This window comes from Haliotis rufescens, unplaced genomic scaffold, assembly GCF_023055435.1.
Source record: "Haliotis rufescens isolate VD_foot unplaced genomic scaffold, xgHalRufe1.0.p SCAF_2, whole genome shotgun sequence".
Classification (NCBI taxonomy): domain Eukaryota; kingdom Metazoa; phylum Mollusca; class Gastropoda; order Lepetellida; family Haliotidae; genus Haliotis; species Haliotis rufescens.
The window spans coordinates 46900209-46927813 of NW_025963890.1; the positions used below are offsets into that span (position 1 = coordinate 46900209).

Here is a 27605-nt window from a genome sequence, read left to right on the forward strand (position 1 = left end):
GACGGACGGACGGAACCTTGGTATAACTATATACCCCCGACCTAAAAGGTCGGGGGTATAATTAATACAATCCGGGAAACCGTTATGAAAGTACATATCTATACACATGTTTCAAAAAATTACCTTTATTAAAAGTTCATTATTCTCAACATGTCCACTACACACATAGAATTGGTAGCATCACAAGAAATGGTAAACTATCATATGCGTAACAGTAGCCAATGACCAATTTCGTTACATGTTCTTCAGTTTCAAGAAGGTTTGTCCTGAAATCAGGGTTCCACGCACAGCGGCAGTGGGCAGTCGAGTCCTAGTATATAATCCACTGTGTGGTTGGCAGTGAGGGCAGCTCCCTCACCTAACTCCCCGGGGGTGCCTCGGCTACACTTCCTTCCAAAACCGACAGGGTCGTGCATCTTCCCCTTTACCCACCTCAGCGATCGAACTACATTACGATACCCCAGCCTGCTTCTGCAACACGCATCAGAGCGGTTATCTGAATCTCCATCCGCATCACTGTCGACACTCGATTCTGACAGCGATGCTGTATCGTCGTCAACGTCCTCGACGTCATCCTCACCAACATCCTCCTCACTTACAGGACATGCTTCCATAAGTCGAGACTCTCCCACAATTGAATCCAGGGCGTATCTCACTGATCGGTACTCATCCAGAAACATGTTGTCTTCGAAGAAGGCTCCGTCACCAATGGCAACTACAATCAGAGCCATCGATGTGGCCTGGGGTAGGTCAAGGTCACTTGGACACCTGTCAAGGTCAGGACTTGGGACAGAACGAGAGGAATCTGGAGAGCTTGCAAATGTCTCCTTTCTGAATGCGGAGACTCCATGGTGAAGTTGGTTCTTACCATACATGTTTTCCGATGTCTGCTGAGTTATTCCATCTGACACAGGTCGCACTACAGAGGCGTAGGTAAGGGGAGGCACACCTTCCCACTCAGTAGAAGAAGAGATGGGTGGAGCCACATGCTCCCACTCATTAGAAAGGTAGCTGGGTGGAGCCACATGCTCCCGCGTAGTAGAAGGGTAGACCTGTGGAGCCAAGAGCTCCCACTCAATTGAAGGGTAGCTGGGTGGAGCCACGCGCTCCCGCGTAGTAGAAGGAAAGACCGGTGGAGCCACGTGCTCCCACTGATTTGAAGGGTAGCTGGGTGGAGCCACGCGCTCCCGCGTAGTAGAAGGAAAGACCGGTGGAGCCAAGAGCTCCCACTCAATTGAAGGGTAGCTGGGTGGAGCCACGCGCTCCCGCGTAGTAGTAGGGTAGACCGGTGGAGCCACGTGCTCCCACTGACTTGAAGGGTATTTGGGTGGAGCCACGCGCTCCCGCACAGTAGAAGGGTAGACCGGTGGAGCCACAGCATCCCACTGATTTGAAGGGTAGCTGGTTGGAGCCACGCGCTCCCGCGTAGTAGTAGGGTAGACCGGTGGAGCCACACGCTCCCACTCAGCAGAAGGGTAGACACGTGGAGCCACACACTCCCACTTAGCAGAAGGGTAAACGCGTGGAGCCACACCCTTCCATCGCTGACCAATGGTGCTGGGTGGTGGTTGTGGAGTGGTTACCGGAGGAACGTACAGGACAGATCCGTCTACCCCAGTCGTGATTCCATGACAGTATGGCGGCACTTTGATGGGGAGAAGATGCTTCTCAAATCTAAACTTCTCGGAGCCGTAGCCAGACTGTACAGAAAACGCGTTTTTATTGTCCTCCATCATTGCCGGTTCCTGGAAGTGCGTTTGGATGGGGTGATAGACTGCGGCCTGATTTCGGTATTCTAAGAATCGGTTGGCCGCCCCATGTTGGTTTACTGGTACAAAGGTCGGTACTGTCGAACTTGTATGCAGAATTGCTGGTTCTCTGACGCTCCTTGGAATCTGATTATAGATGATTGTCGGACTTGGCCTAACTACCTGGTGTCCCTGGTGAGAGGTTATTGGTTGTTCCGCTGGCAGTCTGTGTGTGGTGAACGGAACTGGCTTTAGGTAAGGTTTTAGCCTCCGGAAACTCCTCCCTCCTGGGTATACAGTTTTTACCGGGTTAGTAATGCGTGTCGCTACGGATGGTGGAACAGAAGCTATGGTATCATCTATCTGAAGTGGCTTCATCATTCCCATAGGCGATGCGACATGTACCCTGGGGCTGAACGTCTGATTCATCCCAGTGGCTTTTCGGCTGCCTCGACAGGTCCTGGGCCTGGCGGGCTGAGAGGGTTCAAACAGCCGGAACGGATTCATCTCCCTCTTCTTCTTGTCCTTGCCTGCCGCCTTCTGGGGCTTCTTGGACCAGGGTAGCTGGTAGACAGGCTGGTCAGATAGATAGCGTGGATTGACTGTTGGCTGCTGGGGGCTGGGCAGTGTGATGGATTCTAGAGGTATACGCATGGGAACAATAATGGAGTTTGTTCTGACATCAATAGGACAAAGCTGGTCATTGACCATGACTTGTGGCAAGGAGTTCATGTCTGCAACAGAACAAAATTAAAAATGTATACATCTACACACAACAGCCTCCCTGGTCTAGTGCTAGAGCGTCCGCCCCGAGAGCGGAAGGTCCGGAGTTCGATACCGGGTCATACCAAAAGACGTTAAAAGATGATAATTGTTGTTACCCTGTCTGACGCTCGGCATTAAGGGGATGAAACAAAGACTGGTCGGCTCGGAGTCGGTATACTGTGTCTGAGTGGCATATTCGTGTTAACTGCGGCATGGTATCCCACTGGGCTAGCACTATTAAATCTGCATTAGTCCTGACAAGCAGCCACACACACACACACATGTGCATGCACGTCGCTATATAAGTGCAATAATCTTGGAAGCGACGTTAAGCCCAATTTCATTTCACGTCACGTCACGTCACGTCACATTCCCACACACACATCTACTAAATTCTATTGCGTGGAACAATGTGTTACATTTCTTGATTCGATACCCCCATGGACAGAGCGACATGCAAGCTAACCACGAAATGTCTGTCTGTCTGTCCATGCCGATATGCCCATTGACACGTTTTGCCATACTACACTGGATGAGGTTCGACGCTGCGTCAAGCAGTATGTCAGTTGTCCCACAGTCAGGCAAAGAAACAGTTGACTGAAGCATGATAACCTACACTACACTAAGCCAGATCACAGTTGGAACCATCCGATCCTCATAAGCCGACCCTTACGGCAATCATGTTGGACCTGGGACCCCACTCTCCTACCCAGAGCTCCATGCGGCCGGCAGCCAGCCAGGATAGTACCTCTGCCACAGGCCAGCGCCATGTGACGATTCGTCACATCTTTCACAGTCCATTCAAAATATAGCATATGCTTTTCATCCGTTTCATGTTTGGCAAGTCTGCACATTTTCATAAACAGATGTCAAAGAATGGTTACGGTTCATTAAGAAAGTATCCCTTACGTGAAAATCTACTTGTTTTTGCGTAGTTATCCTATGTTTACATTGGTTTGTACGGCTCCACGTGCTGTCACCGAAGCCCAACGGAGAGCTAGCGATACGGTCACTTTGATGTATAAATATATATTGTCATGCAACTCACTGTCTTAGTTGTAATAGCATATCTATATAATTATGCAAAACAATATGTAAAGCACCCTCAAATACTTGCATTAGTCCGTTCTATACTGATTTCTGAAAAAGCGCGTTTGTTTACAAACAAGAGAAAAGTCCGGTCACGTGATATGCAAATTAGCCTATGGCAGTGGTGTTATGCTGAGTCACCACTGCGCCGGAGTGTGCTGGGACCCCAGAATCCTGACTGAGTTCGAACCCACGGACCTCAGATCCTTGTATTGTATGGCATAAATGTGGACGCAATTGAGTCTGCGCGGCGTTTTTGGCAGCAGGGGGGCTTTGGGGGAAAACGTCACAGGAGAACGTACAGCACTGTTTGACCACCCCCGTTATAGCGCGAATAATCGCGATAAAGGTGGCCGTCCAAAAATTCATTACCCACGTGGTGAAGATACAGGTGGTGAGATACTGAACTTTCGCTCGGTCAGATACCATAGAAAGTCCACTCGTTTCGTAAAAATGGTATCTAACGAGAATGATTGTAGTATTCTCTATGTATGACGTCCAAAAAATCACGATCAGATGATACATTAACTTTATCGTTATACGTGAATTACCTTCACTGCGAAACACACAGAACCATGTATTGCAGCACACTTCAATATCGACCCTAATGTGAGAGTGTGTTTATTACGGTAAAGGGGCCACCGGCCCATTATACATGAAACTTGACATAATAAGCGCTGAGGTGAGGTGAAGTGAAATTGGGTTTAACGTCGCGTCCAAGATTATTGCACTTATATAGCGACGTGCATGCACGTGTATGTGTGTGTGTGTGGCTGCTTGTACTAGTCCGGACTGATGCCGATTTATAGTGCTAGCTCACTGAGATACCATGCCGCAGTTTAACATGAATACCCCACTCAGACACAGTATACTGACTCCGAGCCGACCAGTCCTTGTTTTAGCCCCTTAATGCCGAGCGCCAGACAGGGTAACAACAAGTACAATCTTTTAACGTCTTTTTGTATGACGCGGCCCAGGATCGAACCCAGGACCTTCCGCTCTCCGGGCGGACGCTCTACCACAAGACCACGGAGGCGGTCCTAATAAGCGCTGAAGCGCCACATAATATTATTACAGTTTCTGTTTATGCAAATATTAAATGATGGACATCCATATTATGCAAAATATTTACTACGTTTCTTTAAAGCTAAAAAGATAAATTAGCCAAATTATTGATGACCGTGATTTTCCGTGATGTGAATAATAAAATAAGCTTATTGTTCGATGGGAATTTAAAATAAAATTCTAGAATAAGACTTTCTCTTAAGTCCTGATAAAATGGACATTCAAGACAAAAATATTGTTCTGATTCAATATTAGTTATTACACAAAAGGGACAAAGGCGATTCTTACGGTCAAGTTTGAGACGTCGACCGTACTAAATCATTAGGTAGTGGTTGGAACAGCGGAACTTGCATAACGCTTTTACATTAATTACATTAAAATAATCTTCTTCGCTTAACTGCACCTTAATTTGTCTGTACATTTCAAGTTTAGAATATTTACCAAGGTCTGATAGCCAATTTTGAACGTCAATGTCAATACATCTTTGTTTAAACTCGACTAGAAATTGTTGGACATTGACAACACGCTGCTCCATCCATACCTGTCCAAAACCATAAGTGAACAATAGGTTTTTTACTTTTAGTGCCCAGCAATCTATATTTTTCTCTGGTAAACTATACTGATATCTATATACATTGTACAATATTATATTTTCCCTTTGACTTATGCACCTCATCCAATATTTAACTATCTTAATGTGTTTATTGACATTCAAAGAGTACCTGCCAAGCTCACCACGAGCTACAATGTTCGGAGTCGAGACAGAAAGTCTTAGTATTTGTTTACAAAACTTATCCTAAACATGAAGAATATTAGGCTAAGAGTGAAAACCCCAAACTTCGGCTCCATATAGCAAAATAGGTACCATTTTTACATCAAAAATATGCAATAAGACCTTAAGTGGTAAACTATAAAAAAAATCCTTAATTGATGATCTAGCTAATGATAACACTTTCCATGCCTGTTCAGCTAATATTTTCTGTGTAATATACCAACTGCCAGAACTCAAAAAATGAACACCCAAGTATTTATACGTATAACGATTTCTAGGTTTTCTCTACCCAAATAAAATTTCTCATATTTCCTCAATCTGCCAGCTTTTCTAAATACAATAACTTTACTTTTATCAGTATTTATTTTAAGCTTCCATTTCTGACAATAGGAATCTAGTTTGTTAATTCTCATTTTCAATCCCAATGGTGTACTGTCAAATAAAACAATGTCGTATGCGAAAAGCAAAATAAACAACTCAATAAAGTCTAAACTTATACATCTTTGACCGTCTAGGGCTTGAAATTCCACCAAATCATTGATAAAGAAAGAAAACAAAAAGGGAGATAACTGGCACCCTTGACGTACGCCAAATGCACAATCAAAGAATGGAGTGTAACCCTTTTCAAGCGAGACACATGACTTTACTTTTGCATACATATTTCTTAATAAATTATACATTCTGCCTTTAACATTACCAGACCAGAGTTTGAATAAAAGACTTGTCCTGTCTACAGAATCAAATGCTGCTTTCAGGTCAATGAAAGCACAGTAAAGGCGACCCTTATACAACGAGAGATATTTATTGATAACTGTGTAATAGACACCACGGAAACGCTTGCACACGTGTTTGATAAATAGGTTCTTGTAACACGCGAATCTGTTGGCGTAGCCTATGACCATGAACTTCATAAAGGGAGATCACTCTAAACGAACGTCAAACCAATTATGAGCACATGTTATGCTGGTGTCATTACATTCAAGAATCTACCTTGATGTATTTCACTATGAATTCTGTAATCACCACGTCTTTGAAAGTGCCAGTCTAAATTTACATGTGGGAAAAGATAATAAAACGAATATGGTGTAGCTGAAAAGATCTAGTCAGTAAGCTAGCTACAAACGTCTGACTGACACGTCGAGATAGACAAGACTAGATCTAATTTGCTATTTCTTAGTACATCGTGAAGCGACTATATTGTTACCCGTGTGTGTATTGTCCATCGATACTTTTGCACTGGCTGTGGTATCTCTAGATTCTGTACTGTGAGTAATACTTGATACTGTAGGCGCGAAGACCGCGCGGCCCTGTCGACGTAAGTAATGGCGGGTCAAAGTGCCCGGATTATAAGCGTCATTGACTTTCTAAAATTTCGGATACTTTTGTTCTATAACTGCAAGTTCGATTCCCAATTCCCTGATATTTTTTTTCACCCTGTAAAACATTTCTAACACATTTCTACAATGCATTTACCAATTACTCATTGCACACCTGACCATTAATATCATCGAATTTATTTGACGTGAACACGTTCTTCAGAATCAAAAGTCAAACAAACAAATGACGTTGAAATCAGGTTCTTTTTTCTTATTTGGGGGTGGTTGGGGGTGGGGGTGGGGGTGGGGGTGGGGGGGGGGGGGGGGGGGGTGGGGGTCACGGAAGGCCCAGTCGTCTAAGGCGCCGCAATTCGCTGTGCAGAGTTGTGTCCCTTGGGCACGCCAGAAACCTATGATTGTGGGTTCGAATCCTGGTTCGCCCCAATTAGGTTTCTAGGTTTGTCAGCACCATACCCGTGCTCATGGGTGTCACCGAAGTGGTAAACGTCTGCGACCTGCATCACTTGGGGCTTTCCTCCGACATTAAGCTGACACGCCTTGATATAACTGGAATACTGTTAAAAGCGGCGTTAAACCAAACTCACTCACTCAGTCTTTTTTATTGGTGGCGGTTTGGCAGTCCATCTTGATCGTCAACAATACCCGTCGTAGTCGATGTTGTGAGGCGCATGTATGCACGGAAAGTCATCGTCGACTAGTCTGGAATCTTAATATAATCACCGTGGATCTTAATATAGGTGCGCGGGTATGCGTGTCGTAAGAGGCGACCAAAAAGATCGGGGGTCAGATCCAGTGGTTTGCTTGATTGCATGCCATGCTAATGTGTGGATCGATGCTGATGTCCATCACTGGGTTATCTGGTCCAGATTCGATTATTTACAGACAACTGTCGTCTAGATGGAATAGTGCTGGGTGAGAAGTTAAACAACAAACAATTAAAACACTATACCATAGATACGGTGACTGCACAGTATGTCAGAAGGCCATCTACGTTTGTGTGTCCTGTGACACACCCGTCCACGTCACACAAGTTTTTAAATCTACAAGATTAGTGTTTATGTCACCCGGGCCAGGAAAAATTCATAATTTTGTAATGTCTATATAGTTATAGAAACTTTAATTGCCTATTCTAGGCCACATGTATACTGTGAATAAAGCTCTCAACAGCAACTGAATATAGATCAGATTGTGAACCTCCTAAACAGACCAATTGTCAGTTGTATGAATTCACGGCCAAAACATATTTATTTATTTATTTATTTATTTATTTATTTATTTATTTATTTATTTATTTATTTATTTATTTATTTATTTATTTATTTATTTATTTATTTATTTATTTATTTATTTATTTATTTATTTATTTATTTATTTATTTATTTATTTATTTATTTTTGTAAAAAAAAAAATTTAAAAATTAAAATTATTTCTATTCCTCTCGCACACCCCATCTACCGCTGAGAAACACAAAATAATATGAATGGCCTCACAATGTACTGTCTAATCCTTACCCAGTCTGCTATCTGCACTAATGTGCGTATTGTCATCACACGAGCGGGTGAACGTTATCACCGTGTTATCTCTAGTCACACTGTGCTGTCTCATCTTCTAAATAAGGACCAACCAAAGTTTCATCAGTTTGTGAGGACACGTCTGGAGTGAGAGGTTCCTTACTGATCACATCCACAATGTTTACACTGATGTGTATATGCGCGACTCTTGTCACATCCCTTTATGGGGACAGTCCCGAGACTATCAGCTATACGGACGTTCTTCTTACAGCCCACTCCTCACAGGAACGGACCCGGCACAAGGATTTCTACTATGCGACAATAAAGGAACTGGCTCGTTCGATAAACCCTGATCGACTGCCACAGCTTGGTGAATACCTTCAGGATGAGGATGTGCCTGTGACAAATCTGCTTCAAGTAAACGCCGACCCAGGGAACGAGACAGAGAAGGTGCCCTCTGACCTATGTTCGAACCACACCGGGCTAATCCTGACCCAGGCGGCCGCTGGAGATGACTGGGCAATGGCCAGTATGTGAGCTTTTGTGTTCGTTAGTTTTTAGAGAGTACCTGGTTCGACGCCAGTTTAAAAAAAACCTGGTTCAGCTCAACTTCGTCGTGACCGCCTCCGTGGCAATAGTATATAATCCTAAACTCCTACCAAAAACAACTAGACACAACAGCGTCCCACGCATGGACAGCCTCCGTGGTCTAGTGGAAGAGCGTCCGCTCCGAGAGCGGAAGGTCCGGGGTTCGATCCCCATGCGTCTTACCAAAAAAGGCCCGTGAAGATCTGGGGTAGAATAGGTCTTCAGCAACCCATGCTTGCCGTAAAGGGCGACTATGCTTGTCGTAAGAGGCGACTAACGGGATCGGGTGGTCAGGCTTGCTGACTTGGTTGATGCATGTCATCGATCCCAATTGACTGGATCGATGCTCATGTTGTCAATCACTGGATTGTCTGGTCCAGACTCGATTACTTACAGACCGCCGTCATATAGCTGGAATATTGCTCAGTGCGGCGTTAAACAACAAACAAACAAACATACCAAAAGATGTAAAAAGATGGTACTTGTTGTTACCCTGTCTGGCGCTCGGCATTATAGGGCTAAAACAAGGACTGGTCGGCTCGGAGTCAGTATACTGTGTCTGAGTGGGATATTCATGTTAAACTGCGGCATGGTATTTCAGTTTGCAAGCACTATGAAATCGGCATCAGTCCGGACTAGTACAAGCAGCCACACACGTGCATACACGTCGCTAGGCGACGTTAAACCCCATTTGACGTCACCTCTTCTACGTCACCTACGCTGGGTGCCCTAACGGGCGCATGTTTATCCACGAGTCCTGGTATGGATTCTAACAAATCCGGGGAGAATCACGGGATTCGAACCCGTGTGGTCATCGGATCATGTTTGTTTGATAAAATTCATGGTATGTTATCAAAGTGGGCCTTTATAATCCCCTCTTCCAAGAACGAATACCCTATTTATCATTCAGAAGCAGCAAGGAGCCAAAATGATTAAATCCTTAAAATAATGTGGACGCGGTTGATGTTGCACAATCACTTCGATGAGTTGCACAACCAGTTAATAGAACTGGCTGTGCGTAATATTCTACCAAGTTGGGATCAGGTTCAGTTAAGTATGGCTAGTATGGAGCAAAGATAACAAGAGCATGAATAGCACGTGATGGAGTAGTTGTGTCTGGACGGAATGGATCGTACCTCGGGCTAAAATTGTGAACCTTTAACGTAGATAACAGACAAATTGTCAATTGTATTCTCGTTATTTATTTTTGTTTGCTTGTCTGTCTTTCTGTTTGTTTATTATTATTTATTTTTTATTATTTTTATTATTATTTTATTATTTATTTATTTATTTATTTATTTATTTATTTATTTATTTATTTATTTATTTATTTGTTTATATTAGATAATTGTAATTTCTGGATTTCCATGTCAAATTACTGATATCGAACTTTCGTACGTACATCTCAGAAAATGTTATTGTGAAAAGGTGTGAATGTGTTTTATACTTTTATACTCTACATGGGGCATGCATGACGTCCCTTAGCCAAGGCGGAATCTGCTGATTGTGATTTCGAATCCAGAGTCGCCCTGATTATTATGTTGTGTCTGGTAGTAACATATCCGTGCTAATGTATTTCACCAAGCATAAACACGTGTAAAGAACTGTGTCACTGGGTCCCTTCCACCGACATTAATCTGACATTTGATTGTATACATTACAAATGTTCAAAGCGGTTATACCCAAATGATTCACTCTCTCATACATTGATCTAGATTCCCCCCACAGCGATAACCTCCCCCGGGGACCTGCTATAGTCTCTGTGCTCAATGAGGTGAGGTGAGGTGAAATGGGGTTTAACGTCGCGTCCAAGGTTATTGCAATTATATAGCGACGTGCATGCACGTGTATGTGTGTGTGTGTGGCTGCTTGTACTAGTCCGGACTGATGCCGATTTATAGTGCTAGCACACTGAGATACCATGTCGCAGTTTAACCTGAATACCCAACTCAGACTGACTACTGACTACGAGCCGACTAGTCCTTGTTTTAGCCCCTTAATGCCGAGCGCCAGACAGGGTAACAACAAGTACCATCTTTTAACGTCTATTGGTATGAAGCGGCTGGGGATCGAACCCCGTAATGCTCAATGAATGTGTCTGCCTGTGTGTGCGGTTTTGTCTTCGTCAGCCAGTCTGTCTGTTCTTGTCTTGATCTGTCTGTCTACCTGTCCGTCTCACAAAGGAATGTTTTATACCAGTGTTGGACGCCGCAGCTAAGCCCGACAGCAACATCATGGGCGGTCAGCTGATGTGGGTGGGGTCCTACAGAGAGTGCATCAAAACACGGGCGAAGGTGTACCCGGGGCTCCAGAATGAGACCGAGGCTGAGCAACTGTTTGAAGGTCAATACTGCATGGCCTTCCTGCCTCTCACCCCCGGGCCAGTACAGGTGAGACCATGCCACTACACATCCGTCATTCCCTTACCCCCGGCCCAGTACAGATGAGACCATGCCACTACACAGTTGTCCTTCCCTTACCCCCAGCCCAGTACAGGTGAGACCATGCCGCTACATAGTTGTCCTTCCCTTACTCCCGGCCCAGTACAGGTGAGACCATGCCGCTACACAGTTGTCCTTCCCTTACCCCCGGCCCAGTACAGGTGAGACCATGCCGCTACACAGTTGTCCTTCCCTTACCCCCTGCCCAGTACAGGTCAGACCATGCCGCTACACAGTTGTCCTTCCCTTACCCCCAGCCCAGTCCAGGTGAGACCATCCCACTACACAGTTGTCCTTCCCTTACCCCCGGCCCAGTACAGGTGAGACCATGTCACTACACAGTTGTCCTTTCCTTACCCCCGGCCCAGTACAGGTGAGACCATGCCACGACACAGTTGTCCTTCCCTTAACCCCGGCCCAGTACAGGTGAGACCATGCCACTACACAGTTGTCCTTCCCTTACCCCCGGCCCAGTACAGGTGAGACCATCCCACGACACAGTTGTCCTTCCCTTACCCCCGGCCCAGTACAGGTGAGACCATGCCACTACACACTTGTCCTTCCGTTACCCCCAGCCCAGTCCAGGTGAGACCATGCCACTACACAGTTGTCCTTCCGTTACCCCCATCCCAGTACAGGTGAGACCATGCCACTACACAGTTGTCCTTCCGTTACCCCCAGCCCAGTACAGGTGAGACCATGCCACTACACACTTGTCCTTCCGTTACCCCCAGCCCAGTACAGGTGAGACCATGCCACTACACAGTTGTCCTTCCCTTACCCCCAGCCCAGTCCAGGTGAGACCATGCCACTACACAGCCGTTCTTCCCTTACCCCCGGCCCAGTACAGGTGAGACCATGCCACTACACTGCCGTTCTTCCCTTACCCCCCGCCCAGTACAGGTGAGACCATGCCACTACACAGTTGTCCTTCCCTTACCCCCGGCCCAGTACAGGTGAGACCATGCCACTACACAGTTGTCCTTCCCTTAGCCCCGGCCCAGTACAGGTGAGACCATCACACTACACAGTTGTCCTGTGAGGCTGTATAGTGAGCCTCATGTAAGGCTATATAGTGAGTCGCCTTTAAGTCTGTATAGTGAATCGTCTGTAAGGCTGTATAGTGAATCGTCTGTAAGGCTGTATAGTGAGTCTCATGTAAGGCTATATAGTGAGTCGCCTGTAAGGCTGTATAGTGAGTCGCCTGTAAGGCTGTATAGTGAGTCCCTTGTAAGGCTGTACAGTGAGTCGCCTGTAAGGCTGTATAGTGAGTCGCCTGTAAGGCTGTATAGTGAGTCGCCTGTAAGGCTGTATAGTGAGTCGCCTGTAAGGCTGTATAGTGAGTCTCCTGTAAGGCTGTATAGTGAGTCGCCTGTAAGGCTGTATAGTGAGTCGCCTGTAAGGCTGTATAGTGAGTCGCCTGTAAGGCTGTATAGTGAGTCGCCTGTAAGGCTGTATAGTGAGTCGCCTGTAAGGCTGTATAGTGAGTCGCCTGTAAGGCTGTATAGTGAGTCGCCTGTAAGGCTGTATAGTGAGTCTCCTGTAAGGCTGTATAGTGAGTCTCCTGTAAGGCTGTATAGTGAGTCGCCTGTAAGGTTGTACAGTGAGTCGCCTGTGAGGCTGTATAGTGAGTAGCCTGTACGTCTGTATAGTGAGTCACCTGTAAGGCTGTAGAGTGAGAGTCGCCTGTAAGGCTGTACAGTGAGTCGCCTGTAAGGCTGTATAGTGAGTTGTCTGTAAGGCTGTATAGTGAGTCGCCTGTAAGGCTGTACAGTGAGTCGCCTGTAAGGCTGTATAGTGAGTCCCATGTAAGGCTGTATTGTGAGTCGCCTGTAAGGTTGTATAGTGAGTCGCTTGTAAGGCTGTATTGTGAGTCGCCTGTAAGGCTGTATTGTGAGTCGCATGTAAGGCTGTATAGTGAATCCCCTTTAAGGCTGTATAGTGAGTCGCCTGTAAGGCTGTATTGTGAGTCGCCTGTAAGGCTGTATTGTGAGTCGCATGTAAGGCTGTATAGTGAGTCGCCTGTAAGGCTGTATAGTGAGTCCCCTGTAAGGCTGTACAGTGAGTCGCCTGTAAGGCTGTATCGTGAGTCCCATGTAAGGCTGTATAGTGAATCCCATGTAAGGCTGTATAGTGAGTCGCATGTAAGGCTGTATAGTGAATCCCATGTAAGGCTGTATAGTGAGTCGCCTGTAAGGCTGTATAGTGAGTCACCTGTAAGGCTGTATTGTGAGTCTCCTGTAAGGCTGTATAGTGAGTCGACTGTAAGGCTGTATAGTGAGTCGCCTGTAAGGCTGTATAGTGAGTCGCCTGTAAGGCTGTATAGTGAGTCTCCTGTAAGGCTGTATAGTGAGTCTCCTGTAAGGCTGTATAGTGAGTCGCCTGTAAGGCTGTACAGTGAGTCGCCTGTGAGGCTGTATAGTGAGTCGCCTGTAAGGCTGTACAGTGAGTCGCCTGTGAGGCTGTATAGTGAGTCACCTGTAAGGCTGTAGAGTGAGAGTCGCCTGTAAGGCTGTACAGTGAGTCGCCTGTAAGGCTGTATAGTGAGTCGTCTGTAAGGCTGTATAGTGAGTCGCCTGTAAGGCTGTATAGTGAGTCGCCTGTAAGGCTGTACAGTGAGTCGTCTGTAAGGTTGTACAGTGAGTCGCCTGTAAGGCTGTACAGTGAGTCGCCTGTAAGGCTGTATAGTGAGTCCCATGTAAGGCTGTATTGTGAGTCGCCTGTAAGGTTGTACAGTGAGTCGCTTGTAAGGCTGTATTGTGAGTCGCCTGTAAGGCTGTATTGTGAGTCGCATGTAAGGCTGTATAGTGAATCCCCTGTAAGGCTGTATAGTGAGTCTCCTGTTAGGCTGTATTGTGAGTCGCTTGTAAGGCTGTATTGTGAGTCGCATGTAAGGCTGTACAGTGAGTCGCCTGTAAGGCTGTATCGTGAGTCCCATGTAAGGCTGTATAGTGAGTCGCCTGTAAGGCTGTATAGTGAGTCGCCCGTAAGGCTGTATAGTGAGTCGCATGTAAGGCTGTATAGGGAGTCGCCTGTAAGGTTGTATAGTGAGTCTCCTGTAAGGCTGTATAGTGAGTCTCCTGTAAGGCTGTATAGTGAGTCTCCTGTAAGGCTGTATAGTGAGTCGCCTGTAAGGCTGTATAGTGAGTCACCTGTAAGTCTGTACAGTGAGTCACCTGTAAGGCTGTATAGTGAGTCTCCTGTAAGGCTGTACACTGAGTCACCTATAAGTCTGTACAGTGAGTCACCTGTAAGGCTGTATAGTGAGTCGACTGTAAGGCTGTATAGTGAGTCGCCTGTAAGGCTGTATAGTGAGTCGCCTGTAAGGCTGTATGGTGAGTGTATACAGAGCTCCAGACACATGCTTCATCTTCTCCAGCCCCAGGCGTTCGGCGCGTCGACTCCTGGAATCAAGATAGGCGTCTGTTTCCCCAGCTCCTGTTCAGGCGCCGATGTCACAGCCCTCCTCAATGCAGGTGGAGATATCAGTTTCCTTCTCTCTCAAAAGGCGACTCAAAAGACACGCACATGTCCTCGCACACAAACCTGTTAAAGAACTATTGGGGTAACACATGTACTGTCAGCCCAGAAACTAATGCCTCACACTCTCAACGTTGAACATTATTTTGTTAATAATATTTTTTTATTTTTTCGGGAATAAAGCGAATTGCAAATAGTCAGAGAAAAAAGACAATATATGGAATTTAGAGGATACTGGCCCAAAATATCAACTTTACAAGTTACATTTCTAAGCGCAACAACTTATAGATACCAGAAAGGTGTAATTAGACATTTTCTTGGAATGAGGTAGACAAATCCATACACAGACATATGCACACATACAACACAGTGAGTGAGTGAGTGAGTTGGGTTTAACGCGGCAGTATTCCAGTTATATCACGGCGTGTCAGCTTAATGTGGGAGTAAAGCCCGAAGTGATGCAGGTCGCAGACGTTTACCACTTCGGTGAAACCCACGAGCACGGGTATGGTGCTGACAAATCTAGAAACATAATCAGGGTGGACCGGGATTCGAACCCACAATCATAGGATTCTGACGTTCCCAAGGGACGCAACTCTGCACAGCGAATCGCGGCGCCATAGACGACGGCCACCCGTGCCCCCACATACAACACAGACACACATATTATTTGTGATGTTGTTGAAAATTAATGCATAGTAAGCAGCATTAAACCTCTTTCTTTTATTACATTAAAATGGCCAATTATAAACAGGAATTATCTATTCGTTCATTATAATCATGAATGTGTTTACTGCACTGTCATATCTGATGTGTTTACTAATATACTCTTTTTTCTCCAAGAGGTATATGCATCACATACAAGTAATACAGGAATCTCATTTTTTATGTTCGTGTTGTCATTAAGCCAGAACAAATATTCAAACCGAGACCGGGGCGGTCGGGTAGCCAAGTGGTCAAAGTGTTCGCTCGTCACGCCGAAGACCCGCGGTTCGATTCTCGACATGGGTACAATGTGTGAAGCCCATTTCTGGTGTCCCCCGCCGTGATATTGCTGCAATATTGCTAAAAGTGGCGTAAAACCATACTAACTCACTCACTCATGCACTCACTCATGCACTCACTCATGCACTCACTCACTCACTCACTCACTCACTCACTCACACACCCACTCACTCACACCAACTTGTCTATTTGTCCCCAGCGCTGGAAACCACCAACATCACTTTCCGGGTGGCGGCGTCCACCTGCCAGGAGAAGAAACAAGAATACACCGACACTGCCATCATTGTTCTGTGAGTACTACGAACCAGCGAGTGAATGCTCTGTTGCGCCGCAGTCAGCAATGTTCTACTTATGTAACGTGGGTTATATAATCTGGCTTCACAAACCAGTGGTTGATAGCGCAAGCAAAAATCCCCGACATCGGGGTATGACACACATCATTTTTGTGGGCTTTTGGGTTGCAGGTCGTTGATACTGCACATTTACAATCATTCACTCACACAAGATTGTGAAAGAAATAGTTAAGCTCGGGCTGACTTGAAGAGATACCGGATATATGTCATGTTGGTAATCTCCCTGAAGGGTATACCGGAAGTACGACATATCGTCTGAAGGGTATACCGGAAGTACGACATATCGTTAATCTCCCTGAAGGGTATACTGGAAGTACGACTTATCGTTAATCTCCCTGAAGGCTTTACCGGAAGTACGACTTATCGTTAATCTCCCTGAAGGCTTTACCGGAAGTACGACTTATCGTTAATCACCCTGAAGGCTTTACCGGAAGTACGACTTATCGTTAATCTCCCTGAAGGCTTTACCGGAAGTACGACATATCGTTAATCTCCCTTAAGGCTTTACCGGAAGTACGACTTATCGTTAATCTCCCTGAAGGCTTTACCGGAAGTACGACTTATCGTTAATCTCCCTGAAGGCTTTACCGGAAGTACGACTTATCGTTAAACTCCCTGAAGGCTACACCGGAAGTACGACTTATCGTTAATCTCACTGAAGGCTTTACCGGAAGTACGACTTATCGTTAATCTCCCTAAAGGCTTTACCGGAAGTACGACATATCGTTAATCTCCCTAAAGGCTTTACCGGAAGTACGACGTATCGTTAATCTCCCTGAAGGCTATACCGGAAGTACGACATATCGTTAATCTCACTGAAGGCTATACCGGAAGTACGACATATCGTTAATCTCCCTGAAGGCTTTACCGGAAGTACGACTTATCGTTAATCTCCCTAAAGGCTTTACCGGAAGTACGACATATCGTTAATCTCCCTAAAGGCTTTACCGGAAGTACGACTTATCGTTAATCTCCCTGAAGGCTATACCGGAAGTACGACATATCGTTAATCTCACTGAAGGCTATACCGGAAGTACGACATATCGTTAATCTCCCTGAAGGCTTTACCGGAAGAACGACTTATCGTTAATCTCCCTGAAGGCTATACCGGGAGTACGACATATCGTTAATCTCCCTGAAGGCTATACCGGAAGTACGACATATCGTTTATCTCACTGAAGGCTATACCGGAAGAAGGATATATCGTTTATCTCCCTGAAGGCTATACCGGAAGTACGACATATCGTTAAACTCCCTGAAGGCTACACCGGAAGTACGTCATATCGTTAATCTCCCTGTAGGGTCTACCAGGCGTACGACATGTTTGTTACCTCCCTGTCCGTAGTCCGTTTTCTTAGTTTGTTTGTTTGTTGTTTAACGCTGCACTCAGCAATATTCCATCTATATGACTGCGATCTGTAAATAATCGAGTCAGGACCAGACAAACCAGTGACTGACATCATGAGTATCGATCCACGCATTTGGGATACGACGACATGCATCAACCAAGTCAGCAAGCCTGGCCACCCAATCCTGTTAGTCGCCTCTTTCGGCAAGCATGGGTTGCTGAAGACCTATTCTAACCCGGATGTTCACGGGTACCTGTGTGATTAGCGGACGTATGTCATGTACGTAATCTCCCTGTAGAGGATACCTGACGTATAACACACCTATAGCCTCTTCATAACCTCCTTCATCTCCAACAGGTTGGTGCTGTCGCTGTTTGTGGCGGTGATGCTGATGGCCACGATGTATGACATCATGTGGGTGCAGATGCCGAAGTGGGAGAAGGAGAAGCAAAGATCAGCTGAGGATGTCAAGTCTACGGTCAACATCAAGGACGTCTCACAGTCCACAGAGCAGACGCCTTTATTGATGGACAAGGATGCGGCGCGGGTGTCTCGGTCCACGGGTAAGCGACAAGCAGAACGAGTGGTGCCGTCATCTTTTCTTCCAAAGCCGGAAAGTTGTATTTACAACCTAACATTTGCGACACATTTATTTCTTCTATTATCTTCAAATTAATTTAAATTCATGTTATCATATTTACACACATCGAAATGTTTGCATGTGCCTTTATAGAAACCATTTTTTAAACTTTCTTGAATACGTGTGAAAAAAGGTGACCTATATAATAGGGCTGGGACGGGTAACTCGGACACTCGGGTCGGGTGGGTCCTGAGTAGGACACGGGGACCCACAGGACTACCCGGACCTGTGGTTAGTCACGTGATACATGCATATTGTTTAAAGACGAAACTTATCTAAAACTCTATGGTTACACTACAATCACTAATTTTCCCATTTCTTTCTGACAATGCACCCATTCCTTCTGACTTTTATATGTTTGAATAAAGATAAAACTTCATGCAGTAAACTTCAGTTTAGGCATGACCGATCGTTTTACACGTGTATGTAAATACATTTTGCTAGGGCTACAGTCACACATTTCCAAATCGGACAGTTTGTACCTTATTGTATCTCTAAATATCTACAGTGGATACCCGGGTAGCATCGGGTAATAGAGTGGTGGATACCCGGGTAGTAAATTTGGACTCGTTCCAGCCCTACTATATAACTGTCATTAAATTGTGTTTTAATGACAACATTCAGGGTGTATATGTAGTAGCAACTAATGGAATGTCAAACAGCGCGTGTAAGCAAGTGATTCTCGTGCATGACCTGAGATCACACTTGCAATGGGTCTGATGTTTATGTCGACATCTTAAGGGAGCGTCTCAAAAGTAAAGAAACACTTATTCTTTCTGCAGCTCAGTCATTTTCAGTGAGAGTGAGTTAGCGACGCCGCTTTTAACAGTATTCCAGTCATATCACGGCGTGTGGGAGGAAATCCCGAAGTGATGCAGGTCTGGGATGTTTACCACTTCGGTGAAACCCACCAGCACGGGTTTGGTGCTGACAAAAAACATAATCGGGGCGTACCGGGATTAGAACCCACAATCATAGGTTTCTGGTGTACCTATGGGACGCAACTCTGCACAGCGAATTGCGGCGCCTTGGACGACTGGGCCACGCGTTCATTCATGATGTCTTTCACAACCTTCAGTTTGAATGAAACATTCTCTTTAAATACTGATTGTTATGTCGGGTTCAGGTCACAGTTGATTTTGTATAGGGGGTATATTTTGTTTTTACTGACCAATAACAAGTTCCTGTGGTAAAACTGCATGGCCATGGTTCTTCAAAAGCAGGTCTATTAAGTACACTGAGGCGGTTTGTTTGCTAAAATGATTTCATACAGCGTTTCTTTGGTGCTCTTACCTTGGTAACCAAGAGATTGGGTCTCCTTTTTGTTTAACCGACGTTGGAGTTTTTCATATGGGTCTCTAACACTGTGATATGATGCGATCCCCAACAAAACTAAACTCTTGTCTGGGAGAGCAAGAAGAAGCTGTTCAGCTACATAGTATGTAAATGCCGTGGAGTTAATTACAGTGAGGTAGTCGCGTCGGTTTGTAGATTTTGACCGAAAAACCCAAGTGAGCCCTTCATGTACAATAATTAATCTCTCTCCATTCCCTGATGGTATCTTACGATTTGGACTTGTATCAGAGTGTTGCCACTGATATGATGGCGTAGGATTGAATTTCTCCACGTTTCATCAAGGTACATAACGACCACCCGATCCCGTTAGTCGCCTTTTACGACAAGCACAGTCGCTTTTTACGGCAAACATGGGTTCCTGAAAACCTATTCTAACCTGGATCTTCACGGGTGTAAATAACGTCATAGCCCTCTTCCCGTTCCTCTGAAATTGTGCGTGAATAATTTGCTCTCATGTTTACCAAATGCGTTCTTTGCAAAGTGATAGTTTTGTGCTTGACATACGTTTCTATCGAAAAGTATACTTCACAAATAAATTACATATTGTGTATCTTGAAAAAGAAATATTGTGTTCTTCGTGTAGAATCTTTTCAAGTTTTCCTGATGACAAATACTCGTTTTTCTGGTGAAATCTTCGAAATACGTCTCTCCCTACTCTCAAATCGAAACTGTGTTGCTTTGCTGCACATCTTGATTTGTTTAAATATTTGGTAGTTGAAGTCTTGTCAATGGCCTGATCAGGGGAGATAATCCGGCACAACGTTGAACGTGGTATTTTCAATGCTCATAAAGTTCTTTCCGTAGACGTGGAAAGCGATACAATGGGAATACCTCTCTCGGCTTCCTTTTTGAAGAACGAATACACACTGGTGATCATAGTGTGTGGTCCATGTATGTTAATCGTCGTATCGTTTCCGTTTTCCAATCATGTATATTCATTATTACACTTGTAGGGATGACCTCAGGTCATGCACGAGAATCACTTCCTTACATGACCTGTTAGACATTCCATCAATTGCGACCACACCTGAACGTTGTCATCAAAACAAACGCGAAATTATTATGATAGTTATATAGGTAACATTTTTCACAAATGATCAAGACAGTTTTAAAAAATGGTTTCTACTAAGGCACAGGCCTTATGTGTACAGGCATATGATTATTTGATTAATTTGCTGATAATTGGGAAAGGTTGACGAACTATAATGTGTAGAAGCCAGTCAAATAGACCAGGGGGGACAACCGTGCATCTGAGATGGTAGTTTGGCCTGTTGCAGGTGTTGCGCCGCAGATGTTGCTGTCGTTCTCCGTGTATTCCAACACCGTCAAGTTGTTGTCCGTGACACAACCCCCCGGGTCCATCTCCTGCATCCACGGCATCAGGTTCTTCAGCATGACGTGGGTCATACTTGGACACTCCCTGGCCTTCGCTATGTCAGCTGCACGTACGTCCAGCACTTTATATTGATTGTAATGTACACCTCATCTGTTCGGGCCTTCGCTATGTCAGCTGCACGTACGTCCAGTACTTTATAGTGATTGTAATGTCCACCTCATCTGTTCGGGCCTTCGCTATGTCAGCTGCACGTACGTCCAGCACTTTATATTGATTGTAATGTCAACCTCATCTGTTCGGGCCTTCGCTATGTCAGCTGCACGTACGTCCAGCACTTTATATTGATTGTAATGTCCACCTCATCTGTTCCGGCCTTGGTTTGTCAGCGCACGTCTACATGTGCCATTTTGTTTAATCTCCATTATCACGGCGTGGTTTAGGTGAAATCATGCTCAAAGTGGCATTAAGCCCTTTTTAACTACACGGTCGTTAAGTTCACAGCTGTAGCTGTTCTTACTCGCATGCCACATCTTAGTTATCGCGTATTCTTCTGAACTGTATGGTGGCTGATTAGGGCCATTGTCATATCGCTCTAAGAATCCATGCGATATCGCGATATTGTAACAGTACGACATGTCATTTCGATATCGCGACACGATATCGCGATAACACGACATGATTGAGTGAGTATGGTTTTACGCCGCTTTTAGTAATATTCCAGCAATATCACGGCGGGGGACACCAGAGATTGTACCCATTTCGGGAATCGAACCCGGGTCTTCGGCGTAACGAGCGAACGCTTTAACCACAAGGATCCCCGACCGCCCCTAACACTACACGACATGACGATAACACGACATGAAATGGCGATAACATGACACATTTCGATAATGCGATGTGGTAAGGCGATATTGCGGTATGGTAACGCGATATGGCGATAAAGCGACATGGAGATATTGCGATATGGAGATACGGTAATATCTCGATGGCCCTTATCAGAACTGAGATGCACAGATGAAAAATACAAGAGTGAGCACATTCAATCATTGCATGTTGCCTTGTGATTATGTGTTTGTGGCGTCTGTGTGACGTATACATGTACGTGGCGTGTGTGGGACGTATACATGTACGTGGCGTCTGTGTGACGTATACATGTACGTGGCGTTTGTGGGACGTATACATGTACGTGGCGTGTGTGTGACGTATACATGTACGTGGCGTCTGTGTGACGTATACATGTACGTGGCGTCTGTGTGACGTATACATGTACGTGGCGTGTGTGTGACGTTTACATGTACGTGGCGTCTGTGTGACGTATACATGTGCGTGGCGTCTGTGTGACGTATACATGTACGTGGCGTGTGTGTGATGTATACATGTACGTGGCGTCTGTGTGACGTATACATGTACGTGGCGTCTGTGTGACGTATACATGTACGTGGCGTTTGTGTGACGTATACATGTGCGTGGCGTCTGTGTGACGTATACATGTACGTGGCGTCTGTGTGACGTATACATGTACGTGGCTTCTGTGTGACGTATACATGTACGTGGCGTCTGTGTGACGTATACATGTACGTGGCGTGTGTGTGACGTATACATGTACGTGGCGTGTGTGTGACGTATACATGTACGTGGCGTGTGTGTGACGTATACATGTACGTGGCGTCTGTGTGACGTACGTATACATGTACGTGGCGTGTGTGTGACGTATACATGTACGTGGCGTCTGTGTGACGTATACATGTACGTGGCGTCTGTGTGACGTATACATGTACGTGGCGTCTGTGTGACGTAAACATGTACGTGGCGTCTGTGTGACGTATACATGTACGTGGCGTCTGTGTGACGTAAACATGTACGTGGCGTGTGTGTGACGTATACATGTACGTGGCGTGTGTGTGACGTATACATGTACGTGGCGTCTGTGTAACGTATACATGTACGTGGCGTCTGTGTGACGTATACATGTACGTGGCGTCTGTGTGACGTATACATGTACGTGGCGTCTGTGTGACGTATACATGTACGTGGCGTCTGTGTGACGTATACATGTACGTGGCGTCTGTGTGACGTAAACATGTACGTGGCGTCTGTGTGACGTATACATGTACGTGGCGATTGTGTGACGTATACATGTACGTGGCGTGTGTGTGACGTATACATGTACGTGGCGTCTGTGTGACGTATACATGTACGTGGCGAGTGTGTGACGTATACATGTACGTGGCGTTTGTGTGACGTATACATGTACGTGGCGTCTGTGTGACGTATACATGTACGTGGCGTGTGTGTGACGTATACATGTACGTGGCGTCTGTGGGACGTATACATGTACGTGGCTTCTGTGTGACGTATACATGTACGTGGCGTCTGTGTGACGTATACATGTACGTGGCGTGTGTGTGACGTATAAATGTGCGTGGCGTCTGTTTGACGTTTACATGTACGTGGCGTCTGTGTGACGTATACATGTACGTGGCGTGTGTGTGTGTCACCTGCACAATTTGACCACCTTTATATCACCTGTAAATTTCATTCACTTGTTTATCACACAAACAGTGTATTGTTGGTTGGTTTGTTGTTTAACGCCGCACTCAGCAATATTCCAGCTATATGACGACGGTCTGTAAATAATCGAGTCTGGACCAGACAATCCAGTGATTAATATCATGAGCATCGATCCACGCAATTGGGATCGATGACATGCATCAACCAAGTCAGCGAGCCTGACCACCCGATCCCGTTAGTCGCCTCTTACGACAAGCAGAGTCGCCTTTTACGGCAAGCATGGGTTGCTGAAGACCTATACTACCCCGGATGTAAGCGCTTTAAGAAGCAACCAACTCAAATCAGTGATCATATTATAGAAATAAATCATTCTCCTATTCTACCCCGGAATCTTCACGGGTCTACAGTGTATTGACTATATATACAGTGTATTGACTATATTATATATAAACTGTGTTCACCTGTATAGTTGTGGTCACGAACCCTCTGTTGCAGAGAACATGGCTGACTACTCGGCCAGGTCTACAAAACACTGGACGTTCCAAGCCATCAGTAACGCCACCGTCTCCGTAGACTCCTTCTTCACTCTCAGGTGAGATACGTCCTCCTTAGATCAGAACGGGCACACTACGGTGATCTAAGTTAGAGACATTGAAACAATCAGTAATATAGACGACAGGCAACACCTTTGTAATGCTCAGGTAATGTCTTTCTCAATTAAGTCACGTGTCAGGTAAGTCACGTCACGCTGACGTAATGAAGTCGACACGTTTTGTATCGAGATGAGATATTTTTTTCAGCTTAAGCTATAAAACCAGATTATTTTTAAAGACATGTGCCTGAATAGTTTTTTTTAAGAAAAACATCTTTCAACGAAGTAATTTTGGGGGCAGGAAATTCCATTTCCTTTTCAACAGACTGAAGCATATTTACGGAAGCCTTTTAGGGCCATTTGGTTTTTTTGGTTTTTTCGATACTATCTTGAAATTTCAAGATACTAAGTTGAAATTTCAAGATACTAAGTTGAAATTTCAAGAAACTAAGTTGAAATTTCAAGATACAGAAGTTGAAATTTCAAGATACTAAGTTGAAATTTCAAGATGGTATTTTGAAATTTCAAGATAGTATCTTGAAATTTCAACTTAGTTTCTTGAAATTTCAACTTAGTATCTTGAAATTTCAAGATAGTATCGAAAACAAATATTTAAAAAATGGCCCTAAAAGGCTTCCGTACATATTATATTTTTTTTCAAGAACTTTCGGGGACAATTTATTGTCAGCCAGCCCCTAGAATATCAAATAATCGGTCTCTAGATGTCGAACGCAGCAGAGGGTGGTGGTCCTCTGTACGTTGTTTTCATGAAAGACATGTTCTGTTATGGCAGCGGTCTGCTGGTGTCGTACCTCGTGCTGAAGGAGCTGTCCCGCAACAACGGCAAAATCAACTGGTTGATGTTCTTCTTCCACAGATTCTGGAGGTAGGCACTGCTGGGACTACATATGTAGCACGTCCAATTGAAGCTTACGCCGCTATTTAGCAATATTCCAGCAATATTCACAACGATGAACACGAAAAATGTACGAAAGCCCAATGGCGCCGCCTTGACTGCATAATTATTTTTTCTAAATCGAAATTTCTAGTCATTTTAATTATTTGTTTATTTTTCCGAAATTTCGAGGTGTATCTTGTTAATTGAATTACATATTTTCGTAATTTCGATTAATTTTTTTATTTTTTAAGTTTTGTTTTTTTTTAATGAAATTTTGAATTTTGTCTCGTTACTTCGACTATGTTCTCGTAATTTCGAGTATTTTTCTCCTTACTTCGATTATTGTTTTGTAGTTACGATTATTTTCTCTTTATTTCAAGTTTGTTTGTTTTTAAAACGAAAATACGAGCAAATTCTTGTATAATCGATTATTATCTCTTTATTTTAAGTTTATATAATAAACTGGAAATTTGGAATTTTTAGAATAAACTCAAATTATGAGAAAAAGATTGAAATTACGACAAAATAATCGAAGTTACGTGAAAAAACTTGTAACTTCAATCTTTCAAAATAAACTAGAAATAACGAGAAAATAACCGAAATTACGAGAAAATAATTGAAATTACGAAAATAGGATCGAAGTAACGAGACAAAAATCCAAATTTCGAGAAAAAACAACAAATAATTGAAATTAGAAATTTCGTTTAAAAAAACACAATTATGCTACAAAAATGCGCACAATAAGTGAGTGAGTATGGTTTTACGCCGCTTTTAGCAATATTCCAGCAATATCACGGCGGGGGACACCACAAATGGGCTTCACACATTGTACCCATATCGGGAATCGAACCCGGGTCTTCGGCGTGACGAGCGAACGCTTTAACCACTAGGCTACCCGACCGCCCCACGCGCGCACAATAAGGCTTTCGTAGAAGTGTGCTTCATACATTGAACCAATACATGTAGGTTCAAGCGACACATTTACCCCTGTCCTTGGTGGCAGGCTGACCCCCGTCTACATGCTGGTCATCATGGTGTACGTCCCGCTGTTCCGCTACTGGGGGGAGGGGCCCTTCTGGCCTCAGGGGGGCATTGAACCCACCAACTGCGAGTACTGGTGGACCAACCTCCTCTACATCAACAACCTCGTCAACACAGACAAAATGGTATGAACATCTCCGTGGACGACAAAGTAGCCGTCATTAATATTAACAAGATAGGTGAAATTGCGTTAAAAATTGCAAAACTGCTTTACTACTCCTATAATGAAACGACTTGTGCACATAAAAAATAATAAATACATCTCGAATTAGTGATGTTTCGTGCACTGGCATGCATTAGGTGTTGTTTCAGTGTATGAACTGGTACTGACGTGCGTCTGGTGATGTTTCAGTGTATGAACTGGTACTGACGTGCGTCTGGTGATGTTTCAGTGTATGAACTGGTACTGACGTGCGTCTGGTGATGTTTCAGTGTATGAACTGGTACTGACGTGCGTCTGGTGTTGTTTCAGTGTATGAACTGGTATTGGCTTGCGTCTGGTGATGTTTCAATGTATGAACTGGTACTGACGTGCGTCTGGTGATGTTTCAATGTATAATCTGGTATTGGCTTGCGTCTGGTGATGTTTCAATGTATAATCTTGTAGTGACGTGCGTCTGGTGATATTTCGGTTTTTGTTTGTTTTGTTTGTTGTTTAAAGCCGCACTCAGCAATATTCCAGCTATATGACGGCGGTCTGTAAATAATCGAATCTGGACCAGACAATCCAGTGATTTACATCATGAGCATCGATCCATTCAATTGGGATCGATGACATGTATCAATCAAGTCAGCGAGCCTGACCACCCGATCCCGTTAGTCGCCTCCTACAACAAGCACAGTCGCCTTTTACGGCAAGCATGGGTTGCTGAAGACCTATTCTACCCCGGAATCTTCACGGGTCTACAGTGTATTGACTATATATACAGTGTATTGACTATATATAATATATAAACTGTGTTCACCTGTATAGTTGTGGTCATCTGCCCTCTGTTCCAGAGAACATGGCTGACGAGGTATTGATCTGCGTCTGGTGATGTTTCAGTATTGTGGTTTTTTTTATGTTTCAATGTATGAACACATCCCATTTTTGTTACCTTGTTCCCGTGTGTGTAATGTTGTTTCGGTGCCTGCTTTGTTGTTTCAGTGCATGGGTTGGTCCTGGTATCTGGCGAACGACATGCAGTTCTACATCCTCAGCCCCCTAATCTTCATGCCGTTCTTCTAGTAAGTCACATATGGCCTGGAGATGAGTGTCTAGTGGAAGTAAACGTTGTATCATCATTTTACCCACATCACGATACACACATCTTTCCGAGGCAAAGGAGTTGAAAACTAACTATAGAAGTCCTGTTTCCACCCTTGCCAAACTGGGCTGGGATTTCGTGGCTCGATTGTAGAGCCACCAGTGGCTATTACGAGTTATGTCCCTTCTATATCCCTCCTATTGACCAATCAGATTCCACCTCTCATATCACTTGCATTTGCTTCAAACAAAATGGTGGCGCCCGATCGAGACGATCTCATCGATAATACAGATCTTTATTGCAACAAAACGGGTCTCAGCTCGCGAAGTGCACAATATCATTTGAGCACCTTGATTAAAAACCTGAAAACATTTGGCAAATATCTGTCAACGCCCAGTTGACGGTACACATGCTTTTCAAATCCTGCTGTCGACCGAAACCTGCACTTGAAATCCATGTTGATATCTTCCTTTTTATTCGA

The 27605-nt window shown here is 44.6% G+C and overlaps 2 protein-coding genes across 2 annotated transcripts in view; one reads left to right on the forward strand and one right to left on the reverse strand.

Moving 5' to 3' along the window:
* Nucleotides 1–109: 109 nt before the first annotated feature.
* On the reverse strand, nucleotides 110–6763 carry LOC124142197. Its single transcript, XM_046510508.2, has 2 exons — nucleotides 6644–6763; nucleotides 110–2482 (listed from the first exon to the last, which is right to left on the reverse strand). Exons 1-2 carry the CDS (start codon nucleotides 6660–6662, stop codon nucleotides 273–275), a joined length of 2229 nt encoding a protein of 742 aa, XP_046366464.2. The 5' UTR covers nucleotides 6663–6763; the 3' UTR covers nucleotides 110–272.
* A 1605-nt stretch (nucleotides 6764–8368) lies between these two features.
* Nucleotides 8369–27605, forward strand: part of LOC124129541 (nose resistant to fluoxetine protein 6-like) — a 28308-nt gene continuing 9071 nt past the window's right edge. The window contains exons 1-10 of the mRNA XM_048400061.1: nucleotides 8369–8816; nucleotides 11075–11265; nucleotides 14696–14792; nucleotides 16001–16091; nucleotides 17861–18066; nucleotides 20777–20944; nucleotides 23842–23938; nucleotides 24732–24824; nucleotides 25840–26002; nucleotides 27025–27104. Coding sequence (XP_048256018.1) covers nucleotides 8465–8816; nucleotides 11075–11265; nucleotides 14696–14792; nucleotides 16001–16091; nucleotides 17861–18066; nucleotides 20777–20944; nucleotides 23842–23938; nucleotides 24732–24824; nucleotides 25840–26002; nucleotides 27025–27104 — 1538 coding nt within the window. The 5' untranslated portion in view covers nucleotides 8369–8464. The remainder of the gene's footprint in view (nucleotides 8817–11074; nucleotides 11266–14695; nucleotides 14793–16000; nucleotides 16092–17860; nucleotides 18067–20776; nucleotides 20945–23841; nucleotides 23939–24731; nucleotides 24825–25839; nucleotides 26003–27024; nucleotides 27105–27605) is intronic.